Source organism: Dermochelys coriacea, chromosome 2 (assembly GCF_009764565.3).
Source record: "Dermochelys coriacea isolate rDerCor1 chromosome 2, rDerCor1.pri.v4, whole genome shotgun sequence".
NCBI classification, from domain to species: Eukaryota; Metazoa; Chordata; order Testudines; family Dermochelyidae; genus Dermochelys; species Dermochelys coriacea.
Genome location: NC_050069.1, coordinates 119,953,493 through 119,981,345, shown reverse-complemented (window position 1 = coordinate 119,981,345; position 27,853 = coordinate 119,953,493). Strand labels below are relative to the sequence as shown.

Genomic DNA, 27,853 nt, shown 5'->3' with positions numbered 1-27,853 from the left:
AGGGGGTCCGACTGCAGCAGTACCCTCGAACAGCTCCGCGGAAGGCACATGGCCTGACACAGGTCCTTTGCCTGAAGCCTCCTTTTTCTACGGTGCTGATCGGCCTGTCGACTTCAACTGCTTCTTAGGCACCGGGGAGGGGGACCTCATTGAGATTGAGAGGGGTCTGAGGCAGGATGAAGTGCAGCCTCCATGTGGAGGGTCCTCAAGCAGATATCCTGATCCTTTGGAGTTTGAGGGTGAAAGTTTTTGCAGATCTTGCACTTGTCCTTTCCATGGGACTCCCCCAAACACTTTAAACAGCTCTCATAGGCAATGGCAGATTTAGAGTTAGTGGGGCCCTGTGCTCAGCTTCATTTTGGCCCCCTCCGGGACCTAGCCAAGAAAAAGAACATTCTCTCTTAACTCCCCCCCCCAATTTTTCATTCTTTTTTTCTTCATCCTCCTCCTATATTATAAATAATATGAAGTAAATGAAAATGAAGTGAGGTATCTTGATTGTTTTTATAGTCTAACTTTTTTTCACAGACCACTTGAAAGTTGCTGAGGGTCTTGGTGGACCACTTAGTGATCTTTCCAAATGTTGTTTGTACTGTTAGTTAACTATTGTAAAGTGCTTTTGGTCAAGAGCGCTTTATAAAAAAAAAAAACTTTATAACCTTTCATCGGTCCACCTGAATGGAGTTCTTGGACCACAGTTTGAGAACTTCTGGACTAGATGAAAGCTTGTATTTGCATTACGCTAATGTGAAAAATGTGTAAAAATAAAAAGTATAGATGATGCATAAATGGAAAAATAAAAGTTAACTTCCTCTGAAGAAACTTATTCATTTTGAAAAAAAAAATTCATATAGCTTTGTTTCTACACTTTTTCTTTACAAAATCATCAAGTCATCATAAGTAATATTTTGTAAAGAGGCACTTTCAACTGTCAATATTGCCGAACTTGTCAAATGTTCCTGACTCACTGTATTTCACAAATAATTTTTAAACTTGTTTCAATACAGAAAAATAATGTTCACCAGAAGCATTTGTGACAGGTATCGTTAACAATATTTTCAGAATGGTTTCTACATTTGAAAAGATTGACTGCAAACCGTCAAGTACAAGACTATACAAATCAACTGGTGATCTTGAAGCACAGACCTCATCATTTTCGATAAAATGAATTAAATGTTTCACTTCATCTTCAAAAAGGTTTGTGTCTATGTCCTCTCAGTAGAATTCACTTAATTTCTTACTGTAGTGGCTTTTCACATTTTTGTCCATACTTCTGTCAAAAAAGACGCAAAATAAATCAACAGTTTTCTGTAGAGATTGTCATTGTCTCTAGTTTCACCGAAAGATAACTTCCTGCTTTTTTTACGCTTCTCATCAGATAGATCAGAGGAACCTATATTTTCTGTTAATGTTAGTGCCTCTGCTTTCACTGAGATATAGTAATTTTGAACTTCCATGACAAAACTTTTAACTGAAGCTAACAATTGTGTAGCATTCAATAAATTTGTATCAATCTTTTGCAATGATTTGCTGATGGCATTAGTTCTTTGAAGTCCACGGTTCCACAAAAGAGTACAAACAGCAATATCGTACTTTTCAAACTTTTCTGCTAAGGATTTTGCTTCAGTTTTCGCATGTCGTTTTTCAGAATTTGATGTGGCTATGTCTAATAAGGTTTTCTTTATATCATCATAACTCATTTTCAAAGCCAAAACAGCATGTGTGCGAGCAGACCACCTGGTGTCACAAATTCTTTTGACTGTCAAATGTGTTTCATTTGTCTGCTCCAAGCTTGATTGTAGCATACTCCACCAATGTGTGGAAACTGAAAAAAGGCATACATGTTTTGAACTAAGTAAAAAAAATTTGTAGATCCCTCACAAGATTTGGCTGCTGCACTGCAGATTAAATTTAAGGAATGGCTGGAACATGGTATGAATAAAGCAGAGGGGCTTGCATTGGCTCAGTCTTGCCTGTAGACCTGAATATTTTCCTGCCATATTTGCGGCATTATCCAAGGTCTGCCTACAACTTTTGATGTCCAAACCTAAATTTGCAATAATTTCCCAAACAGTTGTCTCTAAACATTCAGAAGTGTGGGATTTTAGCAGGACAAAACAAAGAAATTGCTCTACAACTTCACCATTGCCGGTCACATATCTTAAAATTAATGTTAATTGGTCTATATGACTCATATCTGGTGTTGAATCGACTATTATGAAATAGTACTTAACATCCTTTACTTCATCAGTGAATTGGTTTCTGAGCCATTTCTGCCATTATAGTGATGAATTCATTATAGGTTTGATGCTTTAAAAAGTTGGTCTTCCCTGAGCCATAATACTGATAATTTTTCAAATGTTCTTTGAGAAAATCATCAAATTCACTAAGATTTTCAAGTCAGGTTAAAAAAATTACCTTTTCGATTTGACAATGACTTATCATGTCCTCTTAAAGGTAGTCCCAAAGAAGACAGCAGTTTGACTGTGGCAACAACATGTCTCAGCACTTTCCTCCAATAAGAACACTCCTTTTCAAACAGAGCTGATAACACAGAATCAATTCTTCCAGATAATTTACACCTTTGAATGAACTTACACATAGCATTAATATGAGCTTTGGAAGTTTCATGATCAGCAATATATCTTGGAACATTTCTCCAATTAGAGTGCCCATTGATGAATGTTTATTTTCCTTTACTATGGTCAGGGAATAATTTGCAAACATAACAGTAGATTGCCTGAGTGGTTTCCAAAAAAAATCAACCAAATTTTCATTTCTGTTGTCCCATTTTTCTTCATCTTCAGAAAATGGGACTCATGAAGACCTCTAAAATGCTTTCATTCTACAACCTCATACACTTTTCTAAATTTTCCATATGACCTACATTTTTCAGTTTATTTACTTTATCCAATGAAACAGATTTTGGCCATAATACAATAATGTCTTCAGGATAGGTTTCTTCCCTTACTTTGACAAAATTACCAATATTTTGTAGTTCCATTGTCATTTCAGAGTCCACTTGTTCAACTTTTGTAGTCATTGTGGTATCCCCACAATTTGGCAAGTGATCAGATAATTCAGATGTTTCCTCACCCATACCTTTTGATGAATGTCCACTATTCAAAACTTTAAGCTTTTTCAAATAAGATGACAAACTGTTTTTTGCTTAGCTTCATCTTCTTCATCTTTTTGACTGTCAGACTCATAGTGTTGCTTCATTATTGCTAAAAAACTGACCTTGATTTTAGGCAGATTAAAAATGTCTGAAAGAGCAGGGGCATAGCCACGGGTGGACCTAGGTGGGCCGTGGACCACCCAATTAAGTGTAACGCAATTAATCCGGCTTTTTTTATGTGGCTCTGTAAAAATGGGATTTTGAACCATTACATGCTGGTGACAAATCATGGGCATTGTTGCAAAGTGCGTGGGAGGGTGCTTTTGTTCAATTGGATAATTGGTCAAGCAAACAGACTTTGCTTGACAAATGACGATTTCCCTTAGTTGCTGTTATGCTATTGCTGAGACAGCAAAAAAATGACAAAGCAAAAGTCTTTGCTAGACTACTTCAAAAAAACACATTTAGAGGACATTTCGCAGAGTAAGTTTGCAGAATGCAGAAAGCCTGGACTGCTTCACGATTTGCAACGCTTATTAAATTCAGTCATGTGTCAGATTTGTCCTGCATTTTGGGGCACCCTATTGTTGGGGGCCCTGTGCCACTGCACAGTTTGTTTCACAGTAAATCCGCCACTGCTCGTGGGGGTCACTAATGGGTAAGGCTGGCTGCATGATGAGCATGGCTTAAAGCCTGGGGACGGGACATTCCCCGCTCTGAGGCGAAGTCCCAGCTGAGACTTTTACTCCTAAACAACTATTCTAACACTTAAATTAAAGGTCTGACTAAGTACCTATCAACTAACAACGAAGGAGACAGACCAATGGACTATAAGAACCGCTAATGTTCTTGCAATGCAAGACAAGACGCTCCGACCAACCATCACCGTCAGTAAGAAGGAACTGAGAGGGCGTAGAGTCGGCAGCATCTAATATACCGACGCATGAGAGCAGCACTCAAGAGGCGCTACAGCTGACCCTACAGATACCACTAAGGCAAAAATCTCCAACAACTGTGCACATCAGTGTGCGCACACCTAGAATGGAATCGACATGAGCAAACACTCAAAGAAGAAAATAACTTCCTTTGGCTCTCTTGATTTTGTATTTTTAAAAACAATTTCCTAAAAATGTTTTGCTGAAAAATACCATCTCATGAGGGATAACAATCTTTTCTATGAATTGCAGATGATGAGCTGAAATTAACTGATGAGTAACAGATGGTTTAACATATTAGAACACTTCTTTCTGCATTCAAATGTAAAAGCATTTAATCCTTTTCTTTTTAACCCTATCATAAATGTGCAGCAAAAGAGGGGAAAGGATAGCCTCCTCTTGGTACTAGAATCTGACATCATTTACTTTATGTCCTTTTATGCCTCTTTATGATGTATAAAAAGACCTTAGGAGGGTGTGTATTTAAAAATAGATTTTTACATTTTTTTACATTAAAAAAAATCAGGTTTGTCTATTCTGCTAGTTGTAGGAGACTCCATGGATGATTAAAGAACTGATATTTATATCAGAGGAATCACACAATTAAAACTTAATTGAAAGGGAAAACTCTGAAGCCAGTTCACCTGCACCTGCAAATGGCACTGGTGAATTTGGCCCCAAGCCTCATATGAAAAAAATTCCTTTAAAAAAAGATTATCCCCCCAACATTTAATGTAGAATCCAATTTTCTTTTATTAAGAATCTCTCTCTCTCTCTCTCTCACACACATACATAGTAATGTACAATGAAAGTTGATATATGAACTAATTACTAAGACACGTCAGAATAATCTATTTACTTTTAAGATCCAGAGACCATTATTTATAACCTATACCCAGTATCTCTCCTATTTGACTGTATTTGCCAAATGCTTATATAAAATGTGACAATGGATTTTATCATTGCATATTTGTTTTAAAAAAGTTATAATTCAAAGTATTATTTTCCCACACCGAAATTAGGTATGTTGTGCACAAATATATGTTCAGAATGAATATTATTCACAATTTCCGTAAGTCTGTTTAATGTAATTCTTCATTTACTAGATGAAAGCAATAATTTTCTAAATACCTAATATCCATTTCTGACGTGAAAACTTTATAAAAGAAGGATATACCTAATATCCATTTCTGACGTGAAAACTTTATAAAAGAAGGATATACACATTAAGTTTAGCACACATTAACTTGGGCAAAAGCAGCAAACCAGAAGTTCAGCAGAGACTGTTCAGTGATTTGCCAAGTTTCAGTTTGTGTTGATGTTAAATATGTTTAAAAAACACAGACTTGTTTTTATTTGCTTAGCAAAGAAAAACATCCCTGAGCTAAAAGCAAATGTTATCAGAAGAGGTGTGAATGGGTATTTGCATACATAAGTTATGCCAATTTAGTAGAATTAGAATACTTTTGAAACATTTAAGATCCTGAAGACCTTTTCCCTATTTCCGGTGATTCCATTTCTGTGGGAATGGAAATGGAAGTGAAGGAGAGCTAGAAAAAGAGAAGAAGTTAGAATAGAACTCTTGTAAGTTTTTAGTAGCTGAGGCTGAGCGCTACAAATGGTGTCTTCCTTGCCAAAAGCACATACAGGCATTTGGAGCCAAAAAAACTGTTTAAAGCTTTGTGGCAAGAGGTAGGACAAACTAAAAAGAACTACTCCAATATGTTTTTCTCCCAATTTCTAGATGTAACAGTCTGAAAAAAAGTAAACAGGCTAGAAGTCCAGACTTGCTATTTAAGTGCTAAGTATTATATTTACGTAGTTATACAGGACACTTAAGCAGCTATAACCTTCATGAGGCAATCAGATGCTGAATTACATAATACTCATTTAACGCTTGTATCTGTATAAAAGGAGAGAATCAGATCTTTTGCAGTAACAACAAATAAATCACTCAACTATTGTACGTGAATAGTAGTACATAAAATCTGTACATAGTGGACTAGGACATCAATGACTTTTACCCTGAAATATTGATTATTTTATAGAAATATTGATTATTTCATAGAAACAGAGGCTGGAAATGGAGATTTCTTTTTTAAGCACCCAGAAATGTGCTCGATCTCTCCATTCTCCTCATCCTTTCTTCACTTTCCATATCTCTCCTCTTTGTTCCCGTTAGCTACATGTTACTACCCTCTCTCTTCTCTCATTTTTGTATGAAAGAGCTGAAGCTGGGTGAAGCCTGCCTTCACAAAGCAGCTCGATTACTTCAGAAACCCACAACTCATTATAGGAAGGCTGTCACAAAGTGACCAATCCCATCTGGGAAAAGAGTGCAGTTTACGGCAGGCTTCAATCCATTGAATATGGAACAAATATGGAACAAAATAATCACTGGACTGTGCAGCAGGGTATAGCAAAAACTATACAAAATATGGAGGTACCTGGGGGTAGTGCCCTTTACAAGCTCTCAGATAACACGATGAAGAATGAAGTATAACAGGTACTCAGATAAAATTGAGGAGTGTAATGTAAATGCCTAGATAAATTATATACAGAGGAACCTACATGTTCAAAAAGCAATACAACAGGATTAATGAATGACAATGGGGAGGCCTTGCTTTTGTGAATTTGCCTATTCATCATTTTATTCAAACAATACATTTGTATATATTGTAAAATACACCCTAAAGTATTCTGCTCTGTGACTAGCTGAATACTAAATGCATCTGATGAAGTGAGTTGTAGCTCACGAAAGCTTATGCTCAAATAAATTTGTTAGTCTCTAAGGTGCCACAAGTACTCCTTTTCTTTTTGCGAATACAGACTAACATGGCTCCTACTCTGAAACCTAGCTGAATACTGTATGAGAATACAGTCACAGTACATACACATCCTAAGTTGGCATCCTAACAGGAAAATGATTCAGCCCCAAGTAATGTCTCTCTAGATCATTAATTATGAGAAACTATTTGGGAATGAAACATTGAACAAAATCCAGTCCTTGGGGATTTGTGTAAATAAATAATAAATATGCTTATTCTTTTGGGGAAGAGAGATAAAGTAATTTCATAGCACTAAAAGGCATTCACATACTGTGAACCACTATGGATCTGAAAGGAACTGGCATTTTCACAGTAAATAGCACTCAAAATGTAAAGACTTTCTGTTGACAACATTTCTATTTGAAGTCAGATATTAGAAATGCAGTGTGCTGGAAAGATCAATTTCTCTATCCTTTTCCTCACTCCCTTCTATGTGAATCTGACTGCTGGTGAGAGCTGCAAACCTGAGCCATGAAGTCCATTCACACAGAAAAACAGTCTGCATGATGATTTGTGTGGAGTCACTGTCATCCAAGGTATTTTCATGAGTATGTTTTATTTCTCCTCCTACCTCAATTTTACGGCATACGGCAAATATAAATATTTATATTCATCCCTGTCTAGTTTCAGGAAAGTCTGTAAAATACCCCGTTTTGGGGGTTATCCCAAACCTTCTCAACTCATGAAACCCAGCTGGCCTTGAAACTCTCCACAGAACCCTCATGTGAACTGCTCAGTGTGGAATATCATATCCCCCTTAAGTTTTAATGTGTCCCCCATTCAACAACACATAGGACAATCTGATTATCCCAAACAATAAAAGACTTCAAAATAAGTTTAATAACTCTTTCTTCCCCATCCAGAAATGCTCCTTTATTTCCACTCCACCAAGAAATATCTGAAAATACCTTGCATCAAATAGATCTGGGCATAGTTTATGGATTATTTAAATCAATTAAATTCAGTTTATCTTCGAAAACGTGGTCGGCATAGCAGCATGTTTATGACAGCAATAAAATATCTTCATCATCTTGGTCCAATCCTGCCATCATTGATGTCAATAGGAGTTTTGATGATCCAACACTTATTCAGACTTCTCTGATTCAATATGAATTAAAATAAACTTTCATTTATTTTCACGTCATTTTTAGGAAGTGAGAGGCATTAATATTGATGGCTCTCACAGCAGACAATTACAGTACTTGGAATACGTTCTTGTGTATATCCCCGAACCACACACACAAAAAACTGTATAGTGAGACAAAATATTTTTTTTTTAACAAAACCCCACAAATACATAAGAAGTGGAATGAAAGCTCAAACGGCATACAAATAATATTGGGTGCAATCCTCCAACGTATTCGCACCCTCACTTCTCACTGAAGTCAGTGGGAGTTGAAAGCACTCAGCTCGCTGAAGGATTGAACCCATAATCCAATAAATAGCATATAGGTAACAGAAATATAGAGAACAGTAGAACCTCAGAATTATGAACACCAGAGTTACGAACTGACCTGTCAACCAGACACCTCATTTGGAACCGGACGTACGCAATCAGGCAGCAGCAGAGACCAAAAAAAAAAAAAAAAAAAAAAGGCAAATACACGACCGTACTATGTTAAACGTAAACCACTAAAAAAATAAAGGGAAAGCAGCATTTTTCTTCTGCATAGTAAAGTTTCAAGCTGTATTAAGTCAATGTTCAGTTGTAAACTATTGAAAGAACAACCATAATGTTTTGTTCAGAGTTACAAACATTTTAGATGTTCATAACTCTGAGGTTCTACTATATACAGAATTGTTAGATTTCTTTATGGTTACACAAAATCATTAACCTGAGGGGGGTAGGGGGGGTATGTGAAAGCTGCTGACTCAATAATCGTGATAGATTCATGTTGCCTTTACTTAATCAGCTTCTAAATAGAACTAGTATAAGCATATTTAAGGCAAATATATTTCCTTTCAAGAAGAAATTGTTTGCTAGTTTTATTTCTGGTGGTGCAAGTCATTACTTAATAACTAAACTGAAGTATCTATTTAAAAAAAAAAGAAGGAAACATTTAGATTTAATTTTAATTGTCCTTAATCTTATCTGACAAACTCACCATACATAAAAGGTAAGAAAAAAATCCAGGTAGCCCAAGAAAATAGCATTATTTATTGCTAGAAATTCACATTCTCTGTCTTTCATGACTGGCATCTAAGCCCGTAGAATATTTCACAAGAAACATTTTGTGTCAATATTGATGATGGCATACTTTGAGAACAAAGATATGCAATGAGTTATCAATTATTATAGAAATGTGTGTGATTGCTAGAATTTAATTTGGGCACATGCATAAAATCCTGAGCAAGATACATAGACCCATAATGGAATCTCTTTAAATAAATACACTTAAAAAAAATCTTCGGCTTGTTATACATTTAAAACTCCACATTGTTCTACTCTGTGATCATTTGTGCCTATTTTATTATAGAACAAGACTACCATTTATTACCAGGACACATAACAAAGGCTTTTCACTATGTAGGAGTAACAAAAACTTTCAAAGTTTGTTTAAAAGAAAAAATTGTCAAGAATCCTCCTAAAATATATAGGCTTTTCCAAAATCTAGGGCATTAGAAACTCCCCTTTTTCCTTTCTTCAGAAACGTAGAGGCCTCGATAGAGCCAGAGATTAAACTGGATTTTAAAATGTAGTATTAATTATTATAAAGTTTAAGTTTCTCTCTCTTTCTGGAGTAATGTTGCTAAACTAAACGTCCCTTTCATATTTAATTACAAGTTTGGGCTTTTCCCAATGCAGATTCAAATTCTCTCTCGACATATTACAAAATTAAATTAGAAAAAGAAAAAAAAAACAACTAGCATCATTTGTCTTAAGAAAATACAGACTCTAACCATCTTCCTGTTTCCAAAGCTGAGGCTTGCGTTAACTCAGGTAGACTCTGACAGATTTGTATCTTTAAAAAAAAATTATGTCTGTAAGGGTCTCCATTCAAATATTTTCAGATCAAATCACTGCTGTTGTGGCTACTACAGTATTTGGCTGATCTGCAAGTATGCTAGGAATGAAATCAAGTTTAATTTCAGTGTAAAACAGACTTCTTTTTTCGGTGAAAACCCTAACAGCTCTGATAATCTGGTCCCTACACATGACCAGTTTTCTTCTTTATCTTGATTTGCATGATGTATGACAGCTGATTTTCTTTGCTCATCTTTCACTCTCATTTTAATATTACTAAATCCTATTTCTGAAAAATGACATGAGTCAAAATGTGCTGTTCAAGCAGAACTAAAGAGTAAAACTTTGGAAAACAGACCATATCCTTACTTTCATGTCCTCAGATGGACACAGACTCAGGTAACGGTAACCCCATTTAGCCCTTTGAAACTAAAGACTGTCATATTTCGAATTTCCTTTAGGAAAAAAATAGTGTCTGGGGTTTCTAGAAGTTATCTGTATATGTAAGATTCTTAAAAATCCTAAACAGGGAACGAATGGAAAGAAGATACATCCATAAAACTCAGGACATCAGTTCAAAACCAGACTGGGGTTAGAGACTAAAAGTTGTCACCATATGATGACTGTACTCTGGAGGATGGGAGATGACTGTGCTGATCTCAGTCCAGTTCCCAAAGACACATGCCCTCATCTCAGAAAGCATTACTACAATTGTCAAGCTTTATTGGCAGCCTCAGCAGAGGCCAATAACTTAATCAACATGGAAAATGAACTGTCTTCTCATTTCCTGAGGCACTCCAGGAGGTGGCACCTGTGCATTTATCTATCATGGTACTCATATGAACCCACAAGCTGTAATGTCCTCAGGACACCCTTGTGAGGAAGAGAATATTATCTCCATTTTACATATAGGAAACTGAGGCACAGAGAGACTAAGTGACTTGCCTAAGATCAAAAAGGAAGCCTGTGGTGAAGGCATAGAGTTTGAACTTGGAGTCCTTACCCCCAAGGAACCAAATCAGCCACTGGACCATTCTTCATTGGGGGGAAACTTACACTTGTCCTGTTCTATATCTGTTCCATTTACAGATGACTTCATTTTTCAGTGCTGTCTTCCTAGCTCTTTTCATGGACATTAAAAAAATTAAGGAGAGAAAAAATAATTATTTTCAAATCCTCCAGCTTTTGAACATGGAGATGTCTGTGTTTAGTGGATACAGGATATAGATTATATTAACATGACTAACTGGAATAAACTATGACAGCACTTTTTCTTCATTTTTTGGCTGCAATTAAATTGTTGGGTTAGAGCTAATTCTGTACAAGGAGTTATTTTGGGTAGTGTGGGTGGGAAACATTCAGTGATTGGTTTAATTAATCTTTCCTCTCTTTGGAATAGCAGAGGGTGAAAGAGGAGGGCTTGTGTCAGAGAGAAATACAGCACAGGGAAAGACTTTTTATGAAGGCTGCCCTGTTCACTATACTGTTTTTCCCAACTCTTCCAAATTAGGCCTTGGCTACACTTGCAAGTTATACCGCAATAAAGCCGCCCAGAGCGCTCTAACTCACTTCCCATCCACACTGGCAAGGCACATAGAGCACTCTGACTCCCTGGCTAGAGCACTGCTGGTACTCCACCTCCCCAAGAGGGATGTTTGCCGCGTATTGGGTGAGATGCTATAGTGTCAGTGTGAACGAGGAGTTACATTACGGTGCTCTGATTGCCCTCTAGAAACTTCCCATAATTCCATTAATTGAAGTGGCCTCTCTTGTCTTTGTTGTGAACTCTGACAGGGATGCGGAAGTGGCCCTTTCAAAGCTCCATTTCGGAGTTCTGGCTCTGAGAAAAAAACAAACAGCTAATGTTTGCTTTGAGTGAGTGAGTGAGAGAGAGGTGGTGGCGGGAGGGGGGTCTGTACTTCAAGACCCACTGACACACTCTCAGCACCCCAAAACCCCACTCTCTCTCCCCCGCCACATACACACAACACACTCCACCTCACCCCCTCCCCATTTGAAAAGCATGTTGCAGCCACTTGAACGCTGGGATAGCTACCCATAAGGCACTGCTCCCAATGCAGCTGCAAGTGCGGCCACGCCAGTGCGCTTTGAGCTGTCAGTGTGGACAGACTGGAGCGCTTTCCTTACTGCGCGGTACGAAGGCTGGTTTAACCCAAAGTGCTCTACATGTGCAAGTGTAGCCAAGCCCTTAGTCTCACGCTGAAATATAGACCAGCCTTGGTATTTCCTAGAGCATGTTGCAACTGGAAATGAGAGATTAGTGAGTATTTGGAGTAAGGCTGGGAAATAATCTTCAATGCAGGAAATAATGTAGCATTCTACTTGCAAAAAACTCCCACATGATTGTGGGAGTGCTGCTGAGGGTTTTTGTCTCTGCGCACCAATCTGGTGGGATGTGGGTGGATTCTTTGGAAATTATTGAAAAATCTGAACGTAATGAGGCAGGTTCAAGAATACAATATTGTTAACTTCTTATAGGTTACATTACAGCTGCCACCTAGGATTATTTAAACATTACTGTTCTTAATATGCCGAGTGTCAACCAGGGCTTAATAACCCAAAGTGAGATCTAAATAGAAACTTTAAAAATGAGCTTTAAGGAAGAAACCTTTCAGTAATATCCTGCTAAATGGAGTAGACTTTTGGAAAATCACGAACATGGAAGTACAAACACGTTATTACTAACTATGTGGTAAAATTGTGGTTTGAAGGATACACATGACCTTTCCAATATCAGTGAGATAAAAGGTTAAAAGGTCTCAAAGGCCCAGACATTTATATTTACTCACATTACACAAAGTCTGGGATAACAGCTGGAGCTTTTTAAGCACACTCCCTTTGGATTTATTACAGTAACAATAAAATCAGCAATTAACCCCCCCCCCCCACTATACAACATCTAATGAACATGTCACACACAGCCCCAACCAATTTTACCATAGGAAAGCAGAGGTAGAAAGGGGGTACCATTAAATGACCCACAGGGAAGTTGAACAAAAAAAAAAAATAGAATGAAAATCTAAACTTGGCAAGTACTTTAAAAGGAATTAGGAGAGAGATGAATTAGCCAATTAATGGGGGAAACTTTGTTTGAAGTTGAGGAGAAGAAGCAGTTGTAAGTGTAAGTGGGCATAGCTTTTCCCATACCCACAGTTCTTATTATTTAGGAAAACAAACATAATGATTTTTATATTTGTCTATGGATTTTTTTTTGGCAGCAACAAATGGAATGTAGGATTGTTTCTAAAGACAATGTTAATGGTGACATTAGCCCTGTGCTTGAGTCCTAAAGGAAGTAGTGCTGGAAACCCCGAGATGGGGGAAGCTTGCTCTGAGTGGGGTAGGGCTGAGGTGCCTATTGGGGGGAGCAGCGGGAGGCCTCAGGAGAGAGCTGAGGGGAGCAGGGCAAGCTAGGATTAGTGGGGGGAACTAGGAGGAATATAGGTGCAGTGGGGGAGCTGGGAGAGGCCCAGGGGAGCAGTGGGGCAATTCCTCAAAGAGCCCATTCAATCCTAACCTCCCCCCACCTGTTCCTGGTGTGTGTGTGTGCGAGGGGGACTCCGATGTCTGTGTCCCTGCTAACTGGGCTTCAGCTCCTTCCTATGTGGCTGAGCGGGGCTGGTGGCTGGGATTCAGCAGGCAGCAGCGTGCCATTAAAAATCGGCTCGCGTGCCGTCTTTGGCACACGTGCCATAGGCTGCCGACCCCTGCCATAGAGCATCCAAAATGCACTCTAACAGAAACTGCTCCCAACATCAGCTACAACATATAGATTTAAATGTTCAAACAACTGTGTGTATTGTTTATCCGTATAACTGACTGACATACATTGAAATTACATGTCTAAACCTCAGCGTATGAAAACATTAGTCCCTGATGTAATTGCAAGAAACTGTATATTGTAATACAGAAAAACACACATACAAATGCTTCTCTGTGCATATTTGTCTAATGTATACAAACAATGGAATCTACATATAATTTAACTCTATTCATAGCACTGGGAAAGGGGAAAATACGCAGACTATGTCAATGTACAAATGGCAATTCTGGCTACAGTGAAGCTGTTCCATAGAAAATGACTTCATACTATAAAAGATTTCTCTCTAAATAGATGCATCCTTATTCCCTATGCAGAATACATATGTTTAGGGGACAATTTCCCGAATGTATGCATGCAATACATTTGAATATGCCTGATGTATGCACACATACTCAATACATGAACACAAATTAGGGTTGCACAGATAAGTTAGACAGCTACAAATATAGGAATGCATCTTAACTTTGAAAATGTGGCCCAGTGTAGAATAAAACAAAATGCCTATGCTGCACATACACAGACATACTTGCCGTGAGATGCTCATACTTTTTAAACAAAAAGTTAAAATAGATTCAGAGACATCTGCCCCAGACTACCCTGCCAATTTGTGTGTCTTTACAATCACATCTTAGTTTTTCTAAAAAAGGCTCTCTCTCCTCCCCCGTTTAAAACCTCCCCTAAATAACATGGTAAACTGACCATGAACAAAATGCTGTCAAATGCACAAAATAAACAAGATACAGAGTTTTTTCCTTTAATTTCTTTAAGTTTTAGTAATCTTCAGTGCTACTTACAGTAGTGGGTTAAAAGTTATTGGACAGAACTTTACGGTGTTTCTTTAAACTATTTAGGCACAGTATCGGGAATTATATATAAGGAACATACTTTTTAACAAATATTTAGCAAGGAAATGGGTACCCATTAAATGTCTGGCTCACCCTGTAAAAGCTTGTTTAATCTGAACTGACCCAATCTTAAAACCTATTTAACAACATTACATAGCTCTGCACATACTCAAACAAAAGTTATCAATGGGGAAAATATAAAAAGGCTTAACCAATAGATGGCAGTGTGATACTTCCCAAGTCATTCCAGCAAATCCTGCTTAAAAATAATAAAAGTGTAGGTAGCTGTTTAACTGGTTAGTAGGGTTGCCAATCCTCCAGGAGTGTCCTGAAGTCTCCAAGGAATTAAAAGATTAATCTTTAATTAAAGATTATGTCATGTGATGAAACCTCTAGGAATAAGTCCCACCAAAACTGGCAACCCCACTAGTTATTGTATAACTGATATATGTATTTGGCTACAGCTCCATGCTATATATATATATACATATGCACACAAATTAAATAAATAAAACATACACGGTGTATTTGCATTATCAGTCCAGCTCTACAAGTCTTCCTTGCTCTGTGTTCGAAATCCAATCAGCTCCTCATAGTAGAGTTACAACCCTGTGTATTAAAAGATGTGCTTTATTTGATGACTAATGTCCCATGACCCATATCCAACAAGGAGATACTAGAAAGCATATGATTAGTTTAAAAATATTTTTCAAAATGGTAATCGTGCAAGGTCTCATATGCTGTGATACAAATTAAGATTTTCTACCATAAAGAAAATGTTGTGGGGAACTTCACCTTAAAAATAAGTCTTCTACTATATTCTTCACACCCTTATTTCTTAAAATATAGGTGACTACACCTCCTTGTAGCCAATGAACAGAATACCTCATGGCATTATGGACCTAAATTCTGCTGCAAGGATCTTCTCATCAGGATTCTCTATAGCAGAGGTGGGCAAGGAGGCTAGTCCTCAGCCCCATCCCTGTTGTTCCCCTTCCCCCGCAGCCTCAGCGCACCGCGCCACAACACTCTGGGTGGATGGGCAGCGCAGTTGCAGAAACGTGGCCTGACCTGGTGCTCTGGGTGGCGTGTCTGTAGCACTGCCAGCTGCTGGTGCTCCAGGCAGCGTGGTAAGGGGGAAGGGGGGGTTGGATAGAGGGCAGGGGAGTTCGGGGGGTGGTCAGGGGCAGGGGTGTGGATAGGGGTTGGGGCGGTCAGAGGATGGGAAATGGGGGCAGGGTCCCGGGGGGCAGTCAGGAAGGAGAGGGGGGGTTGGATGGGTCAGCAGGGGCAAGGGTTCCGGAGGTGGTCAGCGGACAGGGAGAAGGGGTGGTTGGCTGGGGCAGGACTCCTGGGGGGGGGGGAGGAGGAGGTCATCAGCGGACAGGAAGGGTTGGATGGAGCAGGATTCCTGGGGGAGCTGTCAGGGGGCAAGAAATGGGGGGGGGTCGGATCAGAGGCGGGGGCTGGGCCACGCCTGGCTGTTTAGGGAGACACAGCCTCCCCTAACTGGCCATCCATACAATTTTGGAAATCCGATGTGGCCCTCAGGCCAAAAAGTTTGCCCACCCCTGCTCTATAGCTTAGTAAAGAGGGGAAGAGTTATTGCGTAGTCCTGCCTTGAGTGCAGGGGACTGGACTAGATGATGTACTGAGGTCCCTTCCAGTCCGATACTTTTATGATTCTATAACTTTTGTGGCACTGAAAGCTGCAGCAAACTTCATGAAACTATATGGTGGCAAGCGATACAAAAGAAAACATTCAGGAAATCAGCTTTATTTATTTAATTATACTCCCTACCACTCCCAACTTAATTAAACTGAAGTTAAAGTTACATGGATCAGAGGTTAGACTATTGTTTTTCAAGAATGGGAGCATGAAAAAAACAAAAAGCCCTCAAATGTTGCACAACTAATAAATGCAGAGTTAAGTTGTACCTCTCAAGCAAGATACCAGTTACCTTAACTCCACCCATATTAATGATGCCAGCCCATTATCTTCTTTTTTTGCATGCAGACTATTGTTTCATTCATACGTGTCTCCCATATTAAGTGTGACAATCTGTCATCACAATAGTTTTTGTTTTTTTCACACAAGTGCTCCATTACCATGTTCATGACCTGTGATGTTTATATTTTGAGACATGCTAGCTTTGTGTCTCATGATGAAAGGTCTGCTTTCAGTATGGAATTTGTCTTTTCAGAAATGTATAAAATTCTCGCAGCACAGCTAAAAAAGATATAAAGCAGCTCAACCACTATGTGACTGAAGCAGTCTGGATGGTGGGTCCCCCCGCCCCCACCCCGGGGGTGGTTTGCAGGGAATCATAAAATTAAACTGTTGATTTATGGATGTGGTAGTATGCTTTTCAGATTTTTTCAGGACATTGCTACATGGGGAAAGTTAAAGTAGTTTTGATTCCTGAGAATTTCAACTTTAGCTCTGAATTTCTTAGCTTCCCAACGTTGGACTTTTAAAAAATTCTAATGTTACTGAAAAGCAGTATGTATGCAATACTTCTGGGGGAAATCTGCGCCACTGCGCAATGCAGAATTTTGCAGAAATTAATGTGGGCGCAGAATTTCCTTTCCCCCACAGAAATAGGCTGAAGAGCTTCTGGTCACCACTAGGGGCCGCTGGACCCAGCAGAGCCCAGCTCACACATAGAAGACACTGCTGCGAGGAGGGGAAGAGAGCTAGAGGGTTCCTGGCAGCTGCAGTTCCCTGTACACCCTGAGGGAAGGAGGCGGCAGCATGCAGGAAATTCCACAGAAGCCTGGGACAAAGATCAGGCTGTTTCTTCCTCTGGATCCCTGAGCTCTGAGGGGTAGGAAGTGTCTGGGCTAAGGGGGCCCTTGGCTGGGCTCTGGGGCTGCAGGAGGTTCACGTGGTGGGGGGGCCCACGACTGGGCTTGGGGGGAAGGCAAGAGAAACAGGAACTGGGTTGTTAGAGGGGTTTCTTTAACTCTCTACTTTTGGGGGGAATTTTTGTGTGTCTCTGTATTGTTACAAAAAGAAATGGAGTACTTGTGGCACCTTAGAGACTAACAAATTTATTGTAGCTCACGAAAGCTTATGCTCTAATAAATTTGTTAGTCTCTAAGGTGCCACAAGTACTCCTTTTCTTTTTGCGAATACAGACTAACACGACTGCTACTCTGAAACCTGTATTGTTACAGACATACTTGCTGACAGGTATTTTGAAATAAATTACCAAAATAATTGAAACTGGCATGTTTATATTGTGTTATTTTGACAAATAAAATTTGCAGAATTTTGCTGAATTTTAAAATATTGTGTGCAGAATTTTTATTTTTTGTGTGTAGAATATAAAATATATATATATATATTGCACAGAATTCTCCCAGAAGTAATGGAAATACCAGTATGTGCCTGCAGCTAAGTTTACTTTAACAAAAGGTTTTAGTGAGTGAATTTCCTTACTTTTTTAAAAACCGTCACAATACGATATGCAGGAGCAAAGGAAACTTATGATGTGAGCTTTCCCCTCTCCTTTCTAAAGTCTGCAGGACATAAGGGTTATTATTGGACATTTTCTTTCTAGAAGAGGGGACCATGTGGCAGTAGAACACATAAGAGCAGTACAGGGATAAGCAAAAAAAAAAAAAAAAAAAAGAAAAGACAGGGAATTACTAGTGGTTTCCCTGACATCTCTGCCCAATAAACTACCTGTAGTTGCAACTAGTGCAACCCACAGAGGAGCACAGAAGACCTCCAAGGAAGCGGAACTGGGTGAGAGCTGGGCTTAGGGAAGGAGAACACCCTTCTCCTCCTTTTTTGTGGGCTCCCTCAGTTCTGCAGAAGGAAGAAATTCAGAAAACTCTAGCAGGCTCACTCGGGGATCTCACACCTTTATGAGTCTTAGGAGGATTGGCAGCCAACCTTGCAATCCTTCAGATCGAAAAATGACATTGTTCCCATTAATAAGTCTCCCTATAGACTGGGTTACATTTGTCTGACAGACAAAGGCTGAGTACCAGATTTTTAAAGGTATATAGTTGTTGTTGCCCTCAGCATTGCAATACCTAACTAATTTAGGAGCCTAAATCTAATTGTCAAAAGGATTTTGGCACTTAGGATTCTAAATGCCATCAACTGTTGAGGGAATTTAGGCTAAGTTCCTAAAACCTTTTTGAAAATTAGATTCAGGATCCTAAATCAGTTAGGCATTGCAACACTGAGGGTAGCAACGATCTAATACCTTTAAAAAGTTTGGTCCTCAAGAATTACGTATTAGGTTTCCAGCAGTTATCTGACATGCTATACTAAGCTCACCAGAAATGACATTCCCTAGAGATGTTGCTAAAGAAAGTATTAATAACTTCTGTCAGTTCATATTAATCAACTAAATTTTGGCACTGGTCATTAGCTAGAAGACTTCAGTAAAAATAGCTTCTCTCTCTTCCTTTCTTCCTTTTTCTTTTTTTGGTGACAAGTAGCAAATATAGTTAGACTTTTGCAAATGTGTTTAACAGCTAATTTTACAATACGGTAATTCAGGAAAACCTCGTTCAGTTCGCTTTAAAATTTTAAGAAAAATTCAGCTACCAATCTAATCTTCCCATTCTGAGACCAAAATTGGGCTTATACCAGAAGCTCGGTAGCAGTCTTAACTATGGAAAAACTTCTGCCCACACTTGTAGTGAAGGAGAAGCTGCACCAGAGCAGAGATTCAATTCCATAACTCCATGAGGGAGGGCAGCCCTAACATCCAGTCAGGAGAAGCATTAAACTGCCAATTGTCCCAGGCCTTTTTTAACAACCTGACCACACCTCCTCTCTGACCAGGCACCTGGGTAGATGTAAGCTGTGTTGATGGATCCCAAAAGATAAACCAAACCCGTAATTCTCTGATTGTGGAATTCCAGACTACATGGGGCCTTGTTTGTATCACGGATATTTTTGGCTCTGAACAGTGGCTTTTTAGAGCTGAAATGCTCCATACTGATACATTAAAACAGTAATTTTTCAGAAAACGTGTTATCTTGAAACTACTGCAGCTGCAATTTTCTCCATAATTCCAAATAATTAGCAGATAAAATTATGGAATTATTGACTTCTTCCTTCCACTTCTGAAAGCAGTTTGTCAGATTTTTGTGGCATCCCTACAGCAATGCTATGCCAGGACAATAATATCTAGAGCCCACCAGTCAAAAACCCTCAACTCAGGAAAAATGATAGAAAAGGTGTTTATTTAAAAAAAAAAAAACCCTGAAGAAAAATTCATAAATTGATGCACAGGATATTCTACAGATTTCCTATAGGATCTTTTTCACCTTGTTGGAAGCTTACAAAGAAGAAGAACTAGAGTCATTTAGTCTGCAAGTATTTTGTCAGATATCATGGGCTTCATCCTAATGTTTATCTGTCATAATGTGACAAGTGGGATTTATGTGCCTGTTTTGGGGGAGGAGGTAAGTGCTGCGAACATGAATAGCAGCAGCTGGGGAGGAAAGCATGACTTATTCTGCTACCCGAAGTTGAAATTAATCAGCAACCCCTCCACCAAGGCAGCAATACCCAGGCAACAAAATGCCATCTTATGGAGTACCAGAAATCATTAAAACAAACACCACCACCACCACCACTAAAAACTGTTAGATTTGCCAGGAACCTAATTTCAACCTAATTAGACCACTCGTTGGTCTCAGCTTATTGTTGTTTTTGTTTTGTTTTGGAAGAAAGAGGCAAGATATTTTGGATCTATTCATTAGAAGTCTGAGGCAGATGGATGTTCCATTTCATGAAGGATTTCAAGATTTCAAAAATTTGCTCTGTTTCCCTGACTGGAACAAAATCTGATATTCCAAAAATCTCCATGAAGGAAAATTCAGAAAATAATTTTTGTTCTGGGTCAAAACATTTTGTTTTGACAGAGGTGAAATGGTTTGTTTTGATTTCTACTTTTTAAATTTTGTATTATCATACACACAAAAAAATGTGAAACAAAGTCTTTTGAAAATGTTTTTTTTTGACACTGTTGGTACTTCTCTCAATTTTTTTCTGAAGTGAAATTCTACCATAATATACTCCAATTTTGAAGCGTTTCCATTCCAATGAAGTATGGTTCCATGGAAGCCACTCCGATCAGTTCTACCATTAACTGCATAAGGAGAAATTAAAATAACTTCATTTCAATGTGGCATCAATGCACTCCTTATGGAAAAACTTCAGCAGGTGTTATCTCCCCAAATGAGAAGGGAAGAAGCATTTGATGTATACCTACCACCACACCACAAGGAGAGCAATATTTAAGAGACTACAGGCCAAATTCTGCCCACAAATACATGCAGGAGCTCCGCAAAGACTTCAGTTAGAGCCATGTAGACTATACACTTATCCCTGACTTCCGGGAGATTCATGATGGCAATGTTAAGCAGTGTCCAAAGAGATATCTTCTCATCCATATGCAATTTCCTCAAGGAGAATTCTACGTAGGATATACATTATGCACATTTTTGAAAAGATGATTTGCTAGTTGATAATTTGCTGTAAAGGGAATGACGTTTCAAGGGAGAGGGCTTGGACCCTAAAAGGAAAGAAGTACTAATGTGTTTATTAATGTCATCCACAAAGAATTCCCAAATTACACCAATGTTCCTATTTGAGGCATTCTTTTCCCCTTGGTAGTCTCTTTTGGAACTTCAGTTTTCTCTAAAGGCATTAGTAAAGTCAAAGGCCTTTAAATATACATGGAATATCTGTACCAAGGACCTATGCTTATCCAGTCATTCTTCTTTCTTTTTGTGCATGTAAGGAGTGTAGAAGTCATGAGTTAAAATGGCACACTGGATCCTGCAGGATAAGTTCCTTGTGTATAAGAAATGGATTGAACATGGAAAGCATCTTAGGAACAAGTTTGCTTCAAGTTTTGGGGCAATTCTAATATTATCTGAACTGGTCTATCCCTCCTTGCTTGCACATTAGAGGGCACAGCAGAAAATAAAATAAATTCTGTGGCTCAGGAATGCTCTTAGTCAGCCTTGTGAGAGGACTGGTGATCTGAAAGCAAATAGCTAAGTAAGTTTTATATAGCAAGATGGCTAGGGGATAAGGTACATGAACAAGTGGCTCTCCTCCAATTCTTGTCACCTAAATAAGAATTTTACATTTTCACAACACAAATTCAAACACACATGTATGGTGGAAAGTTAGAACTCCTCAGATGAGCAGGCTGGGAAAGATCTAGAGAAGCAGGAAACTTTCAGTAATTACTCAGTCCAAATCAGATCACAGTGATGATCATGAGAAGGTCATCCTTTCTGAATCAAAATTACTGCCCATTTCAAATGAAATAATTGTATGAACTTTCATGTATTTTAGCATCAAGAACATGATAAACTCGATCTTTGTTCATCTTTACAAGAAAAATAGAAAGTAACTATACTTTAATTACAGTAGGAAGGAAAATTCTGGAGCTGAATATGCCATTGAACCAAGAAATATATATATATAATACAGTTAAGTTAAAAGGCTGCGCATTAACTAAGTGATGAGTAATTAAGATTTATTTGCTGATGAAAAAGAGACCATAATGTTGGTAACCAATTGAAATAAATTAATGAGAATGTATTTATATTATGAGAATGACTTGTTACCTTACTCTGTAATGCTTCAAGCTCTCTCTCTATCCACTGCAAATATTCATAAAGGAGAGATTATTTACCTTACAAGTGACTTGAGATTTTCAAGGTGATTTTGTCCCTATGGGTGCTCCATTGTAGGATGTATGACGCATCAACCTTTTTAGATGATCTCAATGTCTATGAATTGTGGATGTTTCTATCTATGTATCCCCCATGTAGTTCTTGAAAAGGTTATCACATTAATAAAAGAACATCTTATAAGTGAATCAGCAGTAGGCATTGTTGACGTTTACTACATATCCTGAATATTCTTAACAGCTGCTAACCTGAGGAGCGGAGGCGATGCATTCAGTAGTGGATCATATGTACATTTCCTGCTGCTCAGCTAAAATACCTGATGTGTAATTTTCCAAAGTTCACACTCCTCATGTTTTCAAAATATATAAAAGTATAATGATCCGCTATTTATGTACAATGTTACAAGAATGTTAACTCCTTATGAAGGAGGAGAATACATTTAATCATTCTCAAGTAACCCACTCTCCTAAATCCAAGAGTGGCATTGACTGGCTTTGAAGTGAGTCATAATCCCACATTTTCCATCCGGAAGGACTAATCTGCCCCTTGTCATCAGGCTGCTGCAAAGGCAACCCCATATTTGACTACTTAAATACAAAATAAAAATCAAATGTGCAACATCAGGCCCCTTTAAAAATCTTTCCTGGCTGGCTGATATTCTGGACACTGGGCCTGCTACCTGTTGCTGCTGGGAGGAATGGATAATGCTGTGTTTTCTTAAACCTTGCATTTGAGGAGCACTCATGTAAGTATATTTTAGGATATGAAAATTAAAAAAAATGTTTCTATCAGGCAATCATTATAAAAAGGGGGTGAGGGAAAGGAGTTAGATGGTTAGTGGCTAAAATATAAAATTTGATTGTCAAGCATTTTCCTCTTTTTCTAGCCCGCTGCAGTAAGCAGAACAGCCAGTGCCATGATGCCATCTTCCAGGAAGCCAAGAAAGGTGAAAACTAGAGGGAATATTCTTTCCTATTCCAGTATTCTTTGCCTCCTCTCCTGGAAGCATGCAAGCCAGCACTTAGCCCTCTGGATCTAATTCCTTTTTTTTTCTTCCAGTGCCTCCTTTTCTGGATCAGAAGAGATAGCAAGATGCAAAGTAGAGGGATGAGGAGAGGAAGGGTCTGGTGCAGGGGAGGCCAAACCCAAGCACCTGTACCCTACATCAATCTGGGCAGGTTACCAGCAGCAAGAGAAGTCTGGGGAGCATGTTCCAGTATATCCTATGCTCACTGTTAGGGCAGACCTGCAGGAACTTGTTTCCATTCTCAAAAGGAATAATAGCTGTTCCTATCAGATCCTTACCCTCTCCAATCTCACAGACTTGATAGTCTCCAGCTGGTCTCCGTTTTTGAAAATCTGCCCTTCTTTTTCTGCATCTTTCTTTGAATTCCTCTAGCGAAACCACTGTAGTATCCGGAAACTCCAAACACACATACTTTGAGAACATCTTATCTGTAGACCATTTTTTAACATTCAAAATTAAAAACACAACATTTAAATCGCTGTAGCAGGGAACAAGCAGGGCATGGAAGAAAGCAGGGATACTGAGGGTGAGGCAAAAATGTGGCCTAGTGAATGGTTGGGAGCATGGAGGCTAATGGGGTTCTTATGAGAGAAGAGCACAGCTCTGCAGCAGCTAGAAGGGGACACTTCTGCCCATACAAGACCCAAGATATTGAGACCATAAAATTGTCAATTTTAAATACAGAAATGCTTTTTAAGATAATTTTTGAGGGTTTTACTTGCTTTCAGAGAGCCCTTTACAGTGGGACCTATGGTAAACAAGGCAAAGAATCCCCAATAATTTTTGTAAGTTATCTAAAATTGGTCAGTTAATTTCTCTATAACATATGTGGTTATACCAAATGCATGATGGTGCGGTGAAGTAAAAAGACTTTATTGCTAAACTTCTTTTTAAAGGCCATAAACAAAGTCGACTATTTTCCTATCCTTGTTTTTAAATTTTGTATGTATTTAATAGTGTAGTATATTTATGTAATTACAGATCTATGAGGAACATTTTTTAAATTAAACCATGTTGATGTGTCCTTTAGTATACTGACACTTCTTGGCACTGGAGGTACTCAGCTAGTGAGTGTTCCCAAAGCATATTGTACAGTAGTATACTAGTATGTCAGGTGCTTTTGGTTACCCAAAGATATAAATTCCTTAGATAGTAACATAAGCTATGTAGTTGACGGTTGCTACCAGAAAGACACACACACCTCTGTACCCTCTTCCCCACTCTTTGTATTGCATTCCCTCCACACTATGCAGCAGCAGGAAGAACAGTGTCTGTAATAAACTACATGATATGTGCCATGGGTTGAGAAACTCATGTTGGCACTGAGAACTGTAAATCTACAGAGAACAGGTATTTCCAAGACACATTGTGGACTATGAACCCATCAACACTACTTGGGGGTAATTTCTAGTCTTATGAAAAAACTTTAACAATAACTATTTGAGTAAAATTTGATGGATGTAAGTTAATTTTATCAAGTATTTATTTTTATTAGTTCTACCTATTAAAATAATTGTATAATTAGCAATAAGTAGAGCTCTCGTGGTTTTATTTTACTTAGAACAAAGTTTTTATAATGTAGATACTAAAATTTCCAGTTTAGGTAAGTATGAAGCATTAAATATTAGCATTCACTGTGGTTGGTATAACGTTCAGCCATAATTTTTGAATCACTTTGCGCTGGTTGACATTCATGGACATCAATTCAATCTTTTCTTCAGCCTCAAGATAAATACAGTTTAAAGTAACAAGGGATACAGTAAGAGGCAGACTGTATGTTAGGGCTTGTCTTCACTGAAAGTTAGCTCGAGTTAGAGTATAGTTGAGTTACTACATTCGAGCTAGACTAAGAGTGTGAGCAACAACATCGCAAAACAACAGTAGAAATACACAGAATGATTTGATTAGCATTACAGAGTGACTGGATTAGCAAAGTGACTGCTCATGAGTTGTTATAACTCAACCTATTGCATCCCCACAGCATTACTAGCTCAAGAATCAGCATTACTCGTGCTTCAACCCCTCTCAGATGGGCCACCTAGCTCTACCTTAAAGCACCACTTTACTCAAGCTAGAGATTTGTGTGTGGACAGGAACTATGTTGGGGTAACACTTGAGTTACAGCTTGAACTAATTGTGCTGTGAAGACACACCCTTAGTCAAAAATGTTCCTTTCCCGAGTCAATGTACAACTATATTCAGGGGTGAAAGTAAGTTAGAGGACTTACCGGTATGCCGGAGTCCTGAGCAGGGGGCGTGGCCTCAACTGGAAGAGGCATGGCCTCGGCAGGGCCTTCAATCCCCGGGCCCTTTAAATCTTGATTTAAAGGGCCAGGGCTCCAGCTGTGGTAGTGGCGGCTGGAAGCCCAGGGCCCTTTAAATCACCCCCGAGCTACCAGCTGCAGAGGCGGCTGGGAGCCCCGGGGCTCGGGGGCGATTTAAAGGGCCCAGGGCTCCAGCTGCTGCTACCGCAGCGGAGCCCCGGGCCCTTTCAATCACTGAGGAGCCCTAGGGGCTCCCGGCTGCCACTGCTACCCCGGGGCTCAGGGGTCTGGCAGAGCTTTAAAGGGCCTGGGGCTCCGCTGTGGTAGCAGCTGCTGGAGCCCCGAGCCCTTTAAATCCCCACTGGAGCCCTGCTGCCCGAGCCCTGGGGTAGCGGTGGCTGGGCTCCATTGGGGATTTAAAGAGCCCCGGGGCTCCAGCTGCCGTTACTGCCCCGGCCCTTTAAATGCCCGCCGGAGCCCCACCGCTGCTACTCCAGGGCTTGGGCAGCGGGGCTCAGGCTGGGATTTAAAGGGCCCCGGGGGGTGGGGGTGGGGTTAGCAGCGGCTGGAGCTCCGGGGCCTTTTAAATCCCCGCCGCAGCTACTCCAGGGCTTTAAATTGCCCTCTCTGAAAGCCGGTCCTGGTACGGCGCACTGGCTCTTACCAGTACACCGTACCAGGGTATACCGGCTTACTTTTACTTCTGACTATATTACAAAGCTTCACATGCAAGCTCATCTTATGAACAATAATGATAAAATCAGTCCTGATCCCATCAAAAATAGTTTTTCTTTTAACTTTTTTTTTAAATTAGGCCGTGTTTATAAAGGCAGAGAAATCAACCTTCATAAACAGAAGTCAATTAAACCTAAATAGGGCTTGGGTTGACCAAAACTTTGCACCCCCCATTATAAGTGCTCTCTTAAAAAACTTCTGTTCCTTTACTCAGATTACTCAGGCCAGCCTCAATCCCTGGATTGACTTAAAAAAACTTCCTTTATTCCAAATATTCCCAAACTCACTCTGTGTCTAATAGGTGCTACCTCCCAGACCCAATAAATTAATGCATCTGCCCTACCCAAGCAGCCCAGCATAGTCCACCCTGCACAGACTGGTGCTTGCTCAGTGTTCTCTCCACAAGGACTAGCTAGGAAAGGCCCCATTAATTATTCATCTGATGAAGGCCCCCCCAATTCAGAGGCCAGGACTCCAAAGATATTCTACTTTAATCTGTGCCAGATTTTAAAGAACTGAAATATTCAGAAGAGCACTTCTAACACTTCTAACATGGAACATCTTTGAAAAGCAAAGTAACGTGAGTTAAATACCTTTTATAAGTCAACACTATTTACCTCTATTTAATGTAATTGCTCTTTCAGGAAAACTTCCTCAAGTAGTACATCTGCAGCACATTTATACTCTTCTGTAGCTCAAGCAATATTCAGCATAACCTCTTTTACTGAGGGTCCCTTCTCCCCAACTTGGCACTGACAACTCAGGTGTGTAGTAATGACAAGTTCCCTTTCACTATCAAATGTTTGAAGGGCTGCAGAATGAGTCTTAAGCCCACTGGTCTTGAATGGGGTCATGGAGGACCATGTCACAAAGGCATCACTCTCCCCATGCGCAAGTTTTGGGCTCTTCATGTATGTTTTCCTGCTCCTTTGCTTTCTTGCCAACATAATTTATAAAAGGGGTTTGGAAAAGAATCCTGATAAAATATTAACAACGGTTATGTTCCTGCACTGCAGGGATGTTGGGCCAAATTCAGACCTAGAAAAATTGGATGCAACTCTACTGACTCTTCACATGTGCACTAAGGGTATCAGTCAGTCGGGAGAGGTGAAATCAGGTAGGAATTATTTTACGTGGTATGCTCTCTCAGCAGCCCAACCCATGAAGTTTCAGCCACTTACAACACATCTGAATAGTGACTTCATACAGAACCTGTGCCAAGATGGGAGCAACATTACACCAGTGTGGGGTGTTATTAGAGGGCCCTAAATTGCTTTAATAGGGATTCTAAAGCAAAAATCAAGCCAGTAGAGTCTAAATGACTGCATTAAATAACAACAAAGGCCCATCCGCCTCCATGAGTTAGGTCAGGGGTGGCCAACCTGTGGCTCCAGAGCCGCATGCGGCTCTTCAGAAGTTAATATGCGGCTCCTTGTACCAACTTTGGGGCTGGAGCTACAGGTACCAACTTTCCAATGTGTGGGGGGTGCTCACTGCTCAACCCCTGATTCTGCCACAGGCCCACTCCACCCCATCCCCAAGCCTGCTATGCCCTCGCTCCTCCCCCTCCCCTTCCGAGCTTTCTGCACACCACAAAACAGCTGAT

The 27,853-nt window shown here is 39.5% G+C and overlaps 1 protein-coding gene, 1 long non-coding RNA gene and 1 other non-coding gene across 13 annotated transcripts in view; 1 reads left to right on the top strand and 2 right to left on the bottom strand.

The window, feature by feature from the left end:
• LYRM4 (LYR motif containing 4) overlaps nucleotides 1-27,853 on the bottom strand; it is a 209,120-nt gene that overhangs the window by 57,832 nt on the left and 123,435 nt on the right. The window contains exon 3 of one of the 11 annotated variants that reach the window (XM_043508375.1): nucleotides 9,021-11,686. The exons of the other annotated variants lie outside the window; for them this stretch is intronic. Coding sequence (XP_043364310.1) covers nucleotides 11,660-11,686 — 27 coding nt within the window. The 3' untranslated portion in view covers nucleotides 9,021-11,659. Of the gene's footprint in view, nucleotides 1-9,020; nucleotides 11,687-27,853 lie in introns of those variants that run through there. 11 annotated transcript variants of the gene reach the window in all.
• Nucleotides 587-23,431, top strand: LOC119850526. The gene is made up of 3 exons (XR_006279031.1): nucleotides 587-7,417; nucleotides 23,108-23,167; nucleotides 23,281-23,431. It is a non-coding gene; the product is annotated as an uncharacterized LOC119850526 (transcript).
• LOC122458779 lies at nucleotides 19,731-27,692 on the bottom strand. The gene is made up of 2 exons (XR_006279032.1): nucleotides 26,865-27,692; nucleotides 19,731-23,676 (listed from the first exon to the last, which is right to left on the bottom strand). It is a non-coding gene; the product is annotated as an uncharacterized LOC122458779 (long non-coding RNA).